Source organism: Ictalurus punctatus, chromosome 8 (genome assembly GCF_001660625.3).
Source record: "Ictalurus punctatus breed USDA103 chromosome 8, Coco_2.0, whole genome shotgun sequence".
Lineage (NCBI taxonomy): Eukaryota > Metazoa > Chordata > Actinopteri > Siluriformes > Ictaluridae > Ictalurus > Ictalurus punctatus.
In genome coordinates, this window is record NC_030423.2 from 2,555,685 (window position 1) to 2,569,611 (window position 13,927).

General features: G+C 39.0%; 1 protein-coding gene across 2 annotated transcripts; it reads left to right on the forward strand.

Moving 5' to 3' along the window:
- Positions 1-4,582: 4,582 nt before the first annotated feature.
- hmgn6 (high mobility group nucleosome binding domain 6) lies at positions 4,583-10,958 on the forward strand. 2 transcript variants are annotated; one of them, XM_017475127.3, is made up of 6 exons: positions 4,583-4,751; positions 7,260-7,286; positions 7,522-7,551; positions 7,689-7,736; positions 8,506-8,628; positions 10,076-10,958. In XM_017475127.3, the coding sequence occupies exons 1-6, from the start codon at positions 4,737-4,739 to the stop codon at positions 10,121-10,123; spliced, it is 291 nt and encodes a 96-aa protein (XP_017330616.1). In that variant the 5' UTR covers positions 4,583-4,736; the 3' UTR covers positions 10,124-10,958. The 2 variants fall into 2 exon arrangements, with proteins under 2 accessions (XP_017330616.1, XP_017330615.1); XM_017475126.3 differs by having other exon boundaries at positions 4,588-4,751; positions 7,254-7,286.
- The last annotated feature ends 2,969 nt before the right edge of the window (positions 10,959-13,927 follow it).

Genomic DNA, 13,927 nt, shown 5'->3' on the forward strand with positions numbered 1-13,927 from the left:
TTCTCTCTCTCTCTCTGTCACACACACATTATCATACACACCACACCCCTCGGCTGCTAACAACGCCGGAACAATAAACAGCTAACGTGTGCAAAACAGTAGACAACAGTACACATTATACTGTCAGTACTGCAGTCTTTACAACACATGCAGCCTATAATCTGGATTACATGCTTTAAATGGGACTGACTGGATCACACTGGAAATAAATAAATCAATAAATCAACAAACAACACAGTACCCACATTCAAATGTGTTTGAGGAGTTGGCTGCATATCCGACTCATGTCCTATTTATTATTATTATTTGTTACTATTATTATTTTACATATTATTCAAAGGGTACATTGATTGATTAGACCTTTTTTGTTGTTTAGTTTTTTAGCTGATGAGTTGGTGTATAATCTATACCAAAAGGTTCTCATCACTGGTCCTGGAGTACCCCTTGTCCTACACGTTTTAGTGATTTCCAAGCTCCCAACACATCAGATTCAATTAATCAGCTAATTTAGTAATCTTTCCTTGAGTTTGAGAGAGAGAGAGAGAGAGAGAGAGAGAGAGAGAGAGAGAGTTGTAAAATGTGCAAGACAAGGGGTAATCTAGAACCAGTGTTGGGAACTTGTGGCTTTCAGTGACTACGTTTACATGGACGGCAGTAATCTAATTATTGACCTTATTCTGAATAAGACAATATTCTGATTAAGGTGTTTACATGATTCGCTTTTAGAATATTCCTTTCATGTTCCCGTTTTTACACGTTGTAGAATACAGAGCGATTAACGGCACAGGAATTTCACGTATCGACATACAGTTGGTCTTCGTTATGGTACCGTGTACAGTTTTGGGTGTTTCATTTTTAATTTTTACGAACGCTTCAAGTGGGGTTATAATTATTTGTCGTGCTGTACGTGCAAATAGACGACCGCTTGAAGTCACGCTCTCTTGTTGGCCGTCAAACGGTTGAGCGCTGCCGTGTGTGTACGTGTCCTGTCGTACAATGAGGTGAAAACTCCCACACGACGTTAATAGTGTGATAAAGGTGTGTACGTGTCTGTAACACACTTCGGTAATGCGACTTAAATAGGAATACTCCACACGTCTTAATTCCATTTGTGTTTCATTCGAGTATGACTTTTGCCGGATTAAGGTCATCAATAATCGCTGTTTACGTGCTAGTTTCTTAATCAGAGTATCGTCTTAATCGGGTTAATATCGGATTATTGTTGTCCATGTAAACGTACTGAGTGAGTGGGTAATGTAATCATCTGTCACATTCATCTTCAGTAACCTCTTTATCCTGGTGGAAATTTAGCATAGCCATTCAATCAACCTACCAGCATGTTTCTAGACAACAGAAGGGAAGCAAAGAAGTCAGAAGAATCTAACACACATTGGGAGAACATGCACAGAAGCTCTGCACATACAGTAACCCGAGCTAAGGATTGAACCCTGGAGCTCTGTAGAAGCAGCACTACCATCTGCACCACCATAACACCCCAGCTTTGTCACAGTGAAGACTAAACAATGATTACGACTGCGCATGTGGTAGTAAATCACACTTATTTTCACTGAGCTGAGAATTCGACTGAACTGAAGCATCATATGAACTAAGACATATGCAGCTTGACTAACTCAGTCTGTGTTTTGACAGCTGGTAGCTGCTCAGATCAAGCTGGATTGTGTTATGATGTTATAGTGTGAACATATTAAATCACAAAACGAGCTGGTCAAGCTGATACATGGAAACGATTTCTATATCACACGATAGACAAGACGTTTGGGTTTGAAATCAAAAGATGAATATGTGACAATCGATCAGAATTTCAACTTTCCTGATATTTACATGTAGAGGTGTAAAACAAGTTGGGACAGGGCACATTTTGTTTGAACCCACCCATTTTTTAAGTAATTAAAAAATATTGGAACACCTGTTAGATTGATTGTTTAAACAATTAAGAGCTCTGAATGTCTACTCTTGCTTTGAGCCCTATGAAGACTGCATTTGTTGTTAAAAAGGGTAAATCAACATGAAGACCAGAGAGCTATCTATGGGAAAAAGGCAAGCCATTTTCTTAAGCTTAGGAAAGAGGGAAAATCTATAAGAGCCATTGCACAAGCATTGGGCATAGCCAATACAACAATTTGGAATGTCCTGAAAAAGAAAGAACCCGCTGGTGTACTAACAACCAGACATTGAACGGGTCGGCCAAGGAAAACCACAGCAGCTGATGACAGAAACATTGTGAGAGCTGTGAAGAAAAGCCCAAAAACAAGAGTCAGTGACATCACCAACAACCACCACAGGGCAGGAGTGAAGGTATCACAATCCACCGTTCGAAGAAGACTTTGAGAGCAGAAATATAGAAGCCATACCACAGGATGCAAACCACTCATCAGCAGTAAGAAACTGGAGGCCAGATTGGAATTCGTGAAGAAATACAGCCACAAAAGTTCTGGAGCCAAGAGTGGGCCAGCAGAAGTATAATCAAAAGTCTTGTCCAAGACACATGCTCCTGCTGTAAACTACAACCCCAAGCCTGAAAAAAGTTGGGACAGTATGGAAAATGCTAATAAAAACAAAGAGGAGTGATTTGTAAGTGTTTTTTGACATTTATTTAAACAAAAAAACATAAAGACAAGGTATTTGATGGTTTACTTAATCAACTGCATAGTTTTTTTTTGAAGATAAATGTTTATTTTGAAATTGATGCACGTGACACATTCCAAAAAAAGTTGGGACAGGGGCAATTTAGGACTAATAGCGATGTGAGAAGTTGAAATAAGAAGGCGATGTGAAACAGGTGAGGTAGTTGTCTAAACCTCGTATATAAGGAGCCTCCAAAAAAGGCCTAGTCTTTCACTTTCAAGAGCAAGGATGGGTCGAGGCTCGCCGATATGCCAATAGATACGTCAGCGAATAATCCAACACTTTGAGAACAACATTCCCCAAAGACAATTCGGGAGGATTTTGGGCATTTCATCTTCTACAGCGCGCAATATAATTAAAAGATTCAAGGAATCCGGTCAAATGTCGGTGCGTAAAGGGCAAGGCCGAAAACCACTTTTGAATGCAAGTGATCTCCGATCCCTCAGACGTCACTGTCTTAAAAACCGTCATGAGTTTGTAATGGAGATCCTGACATGGGCTCGGGAATACTTTGGTAAACCTTTGTCGGTCAACACCATTCGCCGCTGCATCTACAGATGCAAGTTAAATCTTTACTATGCAAAGCAGAAGCCGTATATCAACACTGTCCAGAAGCTCCGCCCACTTCTCTGGGCTTGGTCTCATCTGAGATGGACAGTAGCACAGTGGAATCGTGTTTTGTCGTCCGAAGAGTCGACATTTCAAATAGTTTTTGGACAAAACAGCCGTCGTGTTCTCCGGGCCAAAGAGGAAAAGGACCATCCGAGCTGTTAGCGTCAGGTCCAAAAGCCAGCATCTGTCATGGTATGGGGGCGTGTCAGTGACCATGGCATGGGTAACTCAAACATCTGTGATGGCAGCGTTAATGCAGAAAGATACGTACACAGTTTGGACCAACATAATCTGCCATCCAGAGCAGGACAACGTCAAACCACATTCTGCCCGGATTACAAGCGAATGATCGCGTAAGCAGAGAGTTCGGGTGCTAGCATGTCCTGCTGCAGTCCTGACCCGTCTCCCATTGAGAACGTACGGCGCATTATGAAGCGCAAAATAAGACGACGAAGGCCCCGTACACTCGCGCAGCTGAAGAAACGCATAATGGATGAACGGTGGAAATTTCCACTTGCTAAACCTAACCACCCGGTGTCTTCACTGTGTCCAAACGCTTAATAAGTGTGATTAAAAGAAAAGCTGACGTTACGCAGTGCTAAACAGTCGCCTGTCCAGACTTTTTTGTTGTGTCGCAGTCGTCAGATTTGAAATTAGTGTCTATTTTCAAAAATAAATCCAATTCACAAAGTAAAACACCGAATAATGTCCCAACAATGTGTTTTCAAAACAGTACAGAGTGAACTGAATTTTCAAATGACCCTTTTTGCATTTTCCATACTGTCCCAACTTTTTCGGAATTGGGCTTGTACATGTTTTATAACACAGATGCAATACAGAGCTCTGCATAGCTCTCACTGTATTTTGTTTAGTTTTAAATGCCTTCACGGCGAGGGCGAATTATGCCACCTACAGGCGTCTTCACAACCCCTCACACAGTAAGTGTCTTTTTTTCCCCGCTGTGAATTTGGCCAAAGAAAAAGACCGGCATGAATGCACCGGGTGAGGAGGGCGCCATTTTGGTCCTAGGCTAATTATAAAGCACAGTGTAAAGCTATAGGAAGCTTTGCAGTCGAATGGTTCCCGAAACAATGTAGGTTTCCTCAAGTATAAATACAATGGAAGGGGTCTGGGAACTTATAAATGGAGAAAATACCCTTTCTACAACTGAAACAGTGAAACTTAATGACTTTCCTCTTCCCTACTCTGCTGTAACTAGCTTTTGGCGCGTATGAGGAAAATACCGGCTGGGTTCTTCTTCTTCTTCGTACGCGAGTCTCCATTCCGAGTGCTGATTGGTGGAAGCAGACGTCAATCACCGCTTAGCCGCTCCCCTCCCCCCATTCAGCCACTAGCTGTAATGTTCCTGTGTGTTTACTACTGTATTTAGGATAAGGACACGGTCACGTATATGCTCTGAGTCCTCAACAAAAAGTCTTGTTTATAGTCATTTTAAGGACACCTTTTAGGAATCCGCCATGCCCAAAAGAAAGGTATGTAAGTCCATTGTTTGTGTTGATAGTTTTACTTGAAATCAGTGAAGGAGTTGGCTATTGATAGCGCGCTGGTTATTGTAAAGCTATGTCCACAAGACTTCGCTTTAGGTCAATTCCCTTTGTTTGCAAAATAGAAAAAAATCCTAAGTATTTTAGTCATTTAAGAAAAAATCCTGCGGTACAAATCGATCCAAATTTCCATTATTTTCGAGAGTGCATTAGTACTGTTCTCCAGCAGCCTTACTCGGTGGAGTCTGAAATCTAGTTTTGGGCTCCATGCTGGTAAACCTCAAGCAGCCATGCTTTTCCAGTTCACTGTGAAAAAATGGCACAGAACAAACGCTGTTTTTATCGCGTTAAACCTCTAAATGGGCTTCAACGGGGCTCGAAAAATGGCGCATGAAAATTCTTTTCAGTTGCACTCGCCAAGGTCTACTTTAATGGCGGCGAAAAGATATATTTGTTGTTTTTTCCCTTTGTTCGTGCTGCCAGATGGCTGCAATGACGGACATTTGTCGGCAGATGGCGCCTTGGATTTTCGCTTCGGCCCCTCCCCCTTGGGCTGGGAGTCGATCGCAAAAGAAGATTCTCCGATTCCAGGCTTTGGAAACTTAAGAGTCGACTCTCAAGCTTTGTTGTTGATTCGGCAAATAAAATTGATTCAGCCCAAGTTCAGTTCACACAGCTCCATAAGACTTAGTAGATTGAGGAGGAAATTCCAGTGTCACTGTCAATTGTTTAATAATATGAATAAGTATAGAAGCAGTGATTTATTTATGTGTGTGTGTGTGTGTGTGTGTGTGAGAGAGAGAGAGAGAGTAAACTAGTCAACTAAACAAAACGTGTTCTTACTATCGGTATACTGTTTTTAACAAGACGAAAAAATCAATTAAATAGCTGGTGGTCAGCATATTATGTTAATAAATGTTAAGATCCATTATTATAATGCTGTGTAGCTTCTACAGTGGTCTCAACCCCTCTTAAAATTGCTGGGTTTTGTGATTGGGGGGAAAAAAAGGAAACCAAGATAAATCATGTCAGAACTTTTTCCACCCTCAGTGTGAAATTTCAGTGTATAAAATCAAGGGGGAAAAACGTGGGAAGAAAAGTGTAGGGAGAAATAGAAAACAGCAACCAAAAAAAAGTTACAATAACCTGGCTGTACGAGTTTGCTGACCCTTTTATAATCGGGGATGTGCCTGTGTTGGGAATGAACCAATCACGTTCAATCTCGTGTTCAAAAGTAATTATAACAGCTGTCATCATTGACATTATTCTGATTAACCCCAAATAAAGATCAGTTTGTTCTGTAGGATCTTCTTGGTTTCATCTGACTGCTGAATCCATGGTCCACAAAGAGCTTACGAAGCATGCATAGTATCTCACTCGTTGAAAGGTATCGATCAGGAGAGGAATATAAAATAATTTCTAGAACATGTAGGTGTACCATAGAACGCCGTGAAGGCCATCATCAACAAGTAGAGAAAATGGAGCACTACACTGACATCACCAACACAGGATGTCCCTCCACAATTTAAATAAGAGGCAAGACAAAAACTTACCCAGGAGGCTGCCAAGGGAGCTGCAGGACTATCTGACCAGTACTAATTACTCTGTGCATGTTACAACAGTCTCTTGTATTCTTCACATGTCTGGAATATGGTGTAGGGTGGCTAGACGGAAGCCCGTTTTCACACAAAAAAAAAACACCAAACAAACATCCAAGCTCAGCTAAATAACCCCAAACCATGTGCCAAAATGTGTTATGGTCCAAATTCAACAGGTATAATAATTCCAAAACACCAAAAATCCACCATACCTACTGTAAAGCATGGTGGTGGCAGCATTACGCTTTAGGTCTGCTGTTCTTCAGCCAGACCTGGGGCTTTTATCAAGGTGGAAACATACAGGTGTCTGCTAGTAAGTTGGAGATGAAAAGGAATTCCAGCTTTCAGCACGACAATGACTCAAAGCGTACATTAAAATCAACACTGGAATGGCTTAACAGCAATGTCTTTGAAAGGCCTTGCCAGAACCCAGCGGGCCGCGCACAGGAGATACCCTCACAAACTGATGGATCTAGAATGTTTTTGCAAGGAAGAGTGAGAAAATATTGCTAAGTCAGTCAAGATAGACTCGATAGACTCCTACTGACAAAGACTGAGTGGTGTAATAAAATCAAAAGGTGCTTCACCAAAGTATTAGTTTAGGGGTGTGCACACTTATGCAACTAGGTTATTGTACGTGTTTTTATTTTTCTTTGTTTCTCTAAAGTTTCTGTTTGTTTTTTCATTATTTGGATACTTTCACATTAAAGGTGGAGAAATATCTGACATGATTTATCTTAGTTTTATTCTTTTACATCACAAAATCCTGACATTTTCACAGTCTCGTAAACTTTTTATGTCCATTGCATCTGTCATTTTTTTAAACTTATTGGTCATGATGTTTGTTTTTTTTTGTTTGTTTTTTTTAACCCCCCCTCTATATTTCTTTCAGCAACAGGGTGCTGAGGCTGATGCAAAGGAAGAGGTATGTAACCCCCCCCCCCCCCCCCCCCCCCCCATTTTGCTTGCATTAGTTTGACTTTTTTTTTTTTTTTTTTGATCAAACTAAACGAACTCCTCACGTCTAAACGTTTTACAATCTGCTCGCGCTTGGTTAATTTTCTGTAAACGTTTACACGCAGTGGTTCGAATGAACCGTACATCACGTCATCGGTACTGTCGTGTTTCGTGTCGAGTTTATGTTCTCTCTGCCCTTTCAGCCTCAGAGAAGATCCGCACGGTTATCCGCAGTAAGTCAACAGTTGTGTTGTTGCAAAATAACTTGCATGTGTTTAAATATTATGTAACGTACAGTTGTTTTTGTTGTTCTTGAAATTGCTTGAGTATTTGAACACAATCTCAGTAGTTCACTGCGTTTCGTTTTCAGAGACCGGCTCCTCCCAAACCTGAACCGAAGGCAAAAAAGCCAGCTAAGGTAAATACAAGTTTATAACGTTGCACTTCCTCAGAAGGCATTTATTACAAGTGATTTTACTTTTCGTGAAAACGGTTCGAATAGCAGCATCACAAGACTGAGTCAACTGTAATATCAGATGTATAAGATTATATGTAAATTTAGCAAATGCTATGCTAATCATGGGTCAGCTCTAGGTGGGATTTGGGTAGGGATTAGGTGTTTTGGTATTACTCAACAAATGCAGTAACCCAGAAGTGACCATAGGGGGCACAGAATGTCCCCTGTCTGTTCTCACCATATATATATATATATATATATATATAATGATGGATAGGAAGAGTTCAGTTTGATAGGATTGAATTATCTATTTATTTATCTTCTACTATTATACTGCTGTGCTATTAAACTAATTCTACGTGAATGTTTGGGGGTGTCTGTGGGTACTTCAACGCTTTAATTAGTCTCAAATTGCATTTGAAAAACGAATGATTTACTGAGTATTAAATTATCCTGAAGATGTGAGTGTTTGGGTTATTATTTATTTTTTTTTAAAACTAGGTTTCTTTTTTTTTTTTTTCTTTTTTTTTTTTCTCATGGAATCCAATATGTTTTGGAATTACCGAACAATGAACAATACTCTGCAAAAAAAAAAAAAAAAAAATATATATATATATATATATATATATATATATATATATATATATATATATATATATATATATATATATATATATATATATATATATATTATATAAAAAAAAATGTTCATTTTTTTTTTTCCTGACAGAAAGACAAAGTGGTTAAAGACAAGAAAGAGGACAAAAAGAACAAGGGGAAGGCCAAGGAGTCTACAGAGCCAGAGGCCAATGAGGAAAATCACTCAGAAAATGGAGACGCCAAGAGCAACGCGGTACACTTCTCACTTCACACACATTGCTTTTATCGGTTTAAAAGTTTGAACAGAAGTCTTATGATCATGACGTTTATTTAATTCTGGTCAGATCAGGACCAGGTGTATCAGCGTTGTAAGTGAGCCGGGAAGCGTCTTTACTTGAGATGTGAAATTCGACAAAACGTGATAAATTATGCGAATATCACACACGTTGTGGTGTTTGCTTGTTACTTAGATTATTGCATTATGGGTACTTTTAGCATGTTTCATGAAAAATGTCCAACCAGTTAAAATAACTAGTTATGTTACACAATTCAATTTAAACTGAAAAAAAAAGACTATTATTGACCAAATAATACATACAAATTGTGAATATAATACATGTTTATGTATAATTTTTACAGATGATGATGATGATAATAGTTACTATTACGTAGTACGTATAATAGTAGTAAGGATTGTATAAATGTACGTTAATTGTTTTGGATGTTGCATTGCTGACATCTGTTTTCAGTTTTAAACTTGGACATATGAGGGTGATGTAGAAAAATCTGAGGGATAGCTTTAGGACACGTACCAGCTGACCAGCCTTGAGTTTCTAATGAATAGTAATACACATACAGTGCCCTCCACTAATATTGGCACCCTTTGTAACTATGAGCAAAGAAGGGAAAAGTGTTTGTTGTTTAACATTGTCCTTTTGCTGCACATCACAGCTGTATTCCTTGTTCTTACTTATTATTATGAATGATTAAGGGAATTTGGCCTGGGTGTTACCTCATATTTATACCCTTGTGACACAGGAAGTCATGGTTGAACAATTTCCTGTTCCTAGTCACCCAGATGTACAAAAAAAAAAAAAAAAAAGTAAAATATCAGTGGGAATATACTTCAAATATATTTTTCTCATATGAATTCATAGGGGTGCCGATAATCGTTGCACACCTATGATTAACAATTTTCTTCGCAACTGTTTGATATCCATGAGAGCAGAGTATTTTTGTGAATTTTCTTGGGGGGAAAAAAAGATCGAAAGGTTTACACAGTAAAGAATTTTTCACAGCCGCGTTTTGCTCATATTTATCGAGGGCGCCAATATTAGTGGCGTACACGCACCGTACGTCCTCCACACTTTCTTATGGTGTAATTCAAACTTCTTGTATAATCAGTTACACTTAGTGAGAATGATGAGTGACTTTATTTATTTTTTCGGTCAGCCATAAATAATGCACATTTCATATGCTAGATAAAATATACAAGAAGAAGAAGAAGTGATCCCAGAGGTAGATCACAAAAATGATAAAAATAAATAAATAAGATGGACACTCTTAAGACAAATGTCAATAGAAATCACTGTCCGTGAGTGTGCTTTAAAGATAACGGTAGGGAAGATGATCCTGACGAACAAACCATTTCTGTTTAAATAAAGATGTGTGTAGTGATCATGAACATCTCCTTTCCTCAGGTCGAGGAGACTCCAGCAGAAAATAAGGATGAAGCAAAGTCTGAGTAGCACCACTGCCTCACATCAGCTGTCTTTCCCTGTCCAGTTCCCATTTATTTTTTTATTTTCACCCCCCTTCCACCCTTCAGAGCGCTCTCACTCATGCTGGTGCCCCTCTCTTCAAGGCATATTGTTAACAGAGGAATATTTTTATCGATGATTTTATAAGTATCAGTACAGATTTTTAGCACAAACTAAAGCTGAATGCGGCGTACCTTGCAGATCTGCAGCAGTAAAATTTAGTTTCTGCAAGATGAACACAGTAAAAAAAAATGTTGTTTTTTTTTAAATGTCATTTCATGAGTGTCTAGCTTGTTTAGTCTAGTAAGAGCATAAACACTTTACAGTTTTGAGTGCTTATCCTGTTTGTTTTGTCTCTCCCCCCCCCTTATACGAACTATTACCATAAGTGATTTTTTTTTTTTTCTTCTTCTTTTTTTTTTTTTTTTTAAACTTTATATATGTGCAGTGAGTCTACTTGCTTTTGTCTCTTATATTTAGATTTTTTTTTTTTCACTTCAATGTATTATTCTTAGGATGGAGGAATACCAGGAAAAAAAAAACATCTAAAAAAAAAAAAAACAACAAAAAAAAAACAACAAAAAAACATTCCAGGGCAGAGATACATGGCCTGATCTTTTTCAACGTACCCTGCATTAGTTCAAAAACAATATTTTATCAAGAGCAGCTCATCCAAGACTGTGCTGTTTATGTCAAATTTTTTAAACGATGACGATTTTTTTAGGATGAAATTCTAATCTTTACTGAAGTATGCAGGTGTTCATGTACCCTATCTGACGTTCTGGATGTCTCTTAATAAATGAAAACCTTTGAATTTTCCTCAGCTTGCTTCTCTGCATGAATTTGTCCGTATGTCGGGTCTAGCGACGGATTTATCCGAGTGAGATCGTGCCTTAAAGATCACGTCGCGTTGTAGGAACTTCCTGCTTTTGACGTGGCCGGTTCTTGCCGATCCGAGGCCGGTCTGGCCTCGTGTAAAAATGTTAGCCGTTCACTATCGTCAGTGTAAAAGGATAAAGAAAGAAAATAAAAGGAAAGTTTTAAACGAAGAAAGAAAAAAGGGGTCAGGGATTGCACACCTCATTGATAAACATATTTCCTGGCCACGTCTTGGTGTTTTGTCCTAGTATAACATGCTCTTTGACAGGGGAATCTCCTGAGATCGGCTGGCTTAAGCGTGACATACATAAACAAATGACCTCATCTGTGCTTTTTCTTATAAGCACAAATAAATAGAGAAACTGAGAAAACCTCATGCATGATGTGTGATGGCCCGAGTGAGAAAGGATGACCGTTACATCTACTGACTATTGCTTTGTTTTGAAAATAGTCTAATTTCATTGCTTTGGGTCAAAGCCTGTCCAACCTGATGCTAATGTAACTGTTTAGATGTTGACGTATGTTTTAATATTTTTGAACAGATGTGTAATCCCAAAAATATTCAAATCAATATTTCTTTCTTGTAATACATTCACTTCTGCAATAGACCGTGTCGCGCATGTTGCTTATCATTATAGACGTCTCCAAAACTGACATTATTATTATTATTATTATTATTATTATTATTATTGCAGAATCACATTAAAAATAAATAAATAAATAAAAGCAGTACTTTCTTTTCCAAGTTCGAGCCTACTATCTAAACCAAAAATGACCTGCTTGGTATCATTGAGCTGGTCATTGTAATTGCAAGCTCATGATTCGTTCTGCTATAGAAAATGACCGATTTTTAAGTTTTATTCATTAATTAATTATTTCTTTTTGGCCAGATACTTGGATCGGTGACACTCAAAAGGTTAATATGGCTTAACGACTAATGACTGGCGGTCTAAGATGGGTAACTGGCAGTGACCGCTCTTTGGACTTCATATTAAGAGTTGACAGCAACAGTTATCTCTAAATGCAGGAGTCCAAAAGCAAATGCCACACTTCAAATCAACTCTAGACCTTTTAGCTGCTCACCTTGTAAGCGAAATAACCTGGCCGTGAAACAGCTGAGCAGCCAGTTGTTCATTTACTTTTGGTCCTGTAAAAATAAACAAGAGGGTGGGTGTTAAGGGGTAGTAGCACATGTAAAATGTCCTGTAATGTGTACACGGTTCACCTGATTTGGATGTTCCAACCTTCAAATTGAAGCTGAAAGTCTGCAATGTATTCCTTTATATTTCATTTCAACTCCAGTAAACTGAGGTAGACCTTAAATAATAATAATAATAATAATAATATTTTGTCAGCATCCAAATATTTATGGACCTGATGGTATGTACACTCGTGTTCACTTTATTAGGAATACCTGTATCCCTGCTTATTCATGTAATTATCCAATCAGCCAATCATGTGGCAGCAGCACAATGCATAAAATCATGCAGGTGGGGGGAAAATGGTCTCGGGGACTGACTGAGGCACGGTTTTGGGTGCCAGATGTGCTGATTCGAGTAATTCAGAAGCTTCTGATCTCTTGGTATTTTCATACAAAACACAGGTGGTCTAAGATGGGCCCAGTTTGGTGTAGCCACTCAGGTCAGCCCTGTGTTTTTAAAAAAAAAAAAAAAAAAAAGATTGAGAACAAAACCAGCTCTAACATTTCAAAGTCCATTAAGCATGAGGGTATGAGGAACATGACCCACTCTGACTTAATGTTTGATATCTGAATTCATATCTGAAAAATTTGGTCTGTGAAAAATGTACTCTTTGAAATCAAAGATATTCTAATCTTAACTGAAGTATGTAGGTGTTCATGTACCCTATCTGATGTTTCAGATGTCTCTTAATAAATGAAAACCTTTTAATGTTCCTCAGCTTGCTTCTCCGATCCATATGTTGGCAATATTATCCATAGCTTTTCTTGCTCCTCTTGCTGTTTGCTGTCTTGGATAGTTTATCATGCAGGTACAGTCAGGTCTGAGGATAGTTAAAGCCAAATTGGGTGAATGGTGTAGGAATTACTTCATTTAAAATTTTAAATATATGTATGTGTGTGTACATACATTTTTGTCTTATCTGTCATCTGTCCATAGAATGTTGTTCCAGGACTGATCAGGCTTTACTGATGTTTTTGGTGGCAAACTCTAATGTTTTTTTTTTTTTTCTCTCTTTCAAATCTAACCTATTTTTGAGGCTCAACAGTGTTAAGGCTAGGTTGAGCAACTGATACAACATTGATGACACCTCCACAGGAACTGGATGAAAGCAACACCGGGTGGGAAAGAAAGTCTCAAAGGACTGTGGAAGGATATCAAGCCGAGGCTAGCCAGCCTGCTGAGGGCTGGGCACATCCAAAAGCGCAAGAAGACCGAGAAGGAACAAGCCAATAATCTACAAGAATCCCTTCAAGCATGCCAGGCAGCTGTTGGAGGAAGCAAAGAGAGGGAAGCTGGAAACGACCAGGGAGGAGCTGAAAGAATATATCAGAAAGCAGATACAGTGATCCAGCTAGGAATGAGCCGTTAGGTTCGCGAGGGCATGTGCATTGTCCGTCCCTACCTATATCCCAGTTCAACATCTTGTCCCCAAGCTCAGAGAAGTCATAATCAAGGCCAGATCATCAGCAGCACCAGGCCCCAATGGGATACCCTACAAGCTCTATAAGAACTGCCCTGCAGTGCTAAAGCTGCTGTGGACCCTTGAAAACAACTGTGGTAGATGACGGAAGAAATCTTTCCCTGGTGAAGACGAACCCCAGAATAGTTGCCCAGATCGAGAACACCCTCCAGGAAGTAGGCATATCTGTGCCTCTCTTTTTGTCTTGGCGCAGTGGTTTTCCTGGTGGTAATAATGCAAACCTTACACTCC

What these genes read in the sequence shown, in the direction of transcription:
- hmgn6 (XM_017475126.3), top strand. An exon ending in AGGCTGATGCAAAGGAAGAG is followed by an intron (nt 7,287 to 7,521) that starts GTATGTAACCCC and finishes CTGCCCTTTCAG; the next exon opens with CCTCAGAGAAGATCCGCACG. An exon ending in AGGCAAAAAAGCCAGCTAAG is followed by an intron (nt 7,737 to 8,505) that starts GTAAATACAAGT and finishes TTTTCCTGACAG; the next exon opens with AAAGACAAAGTGGTTAAAGA.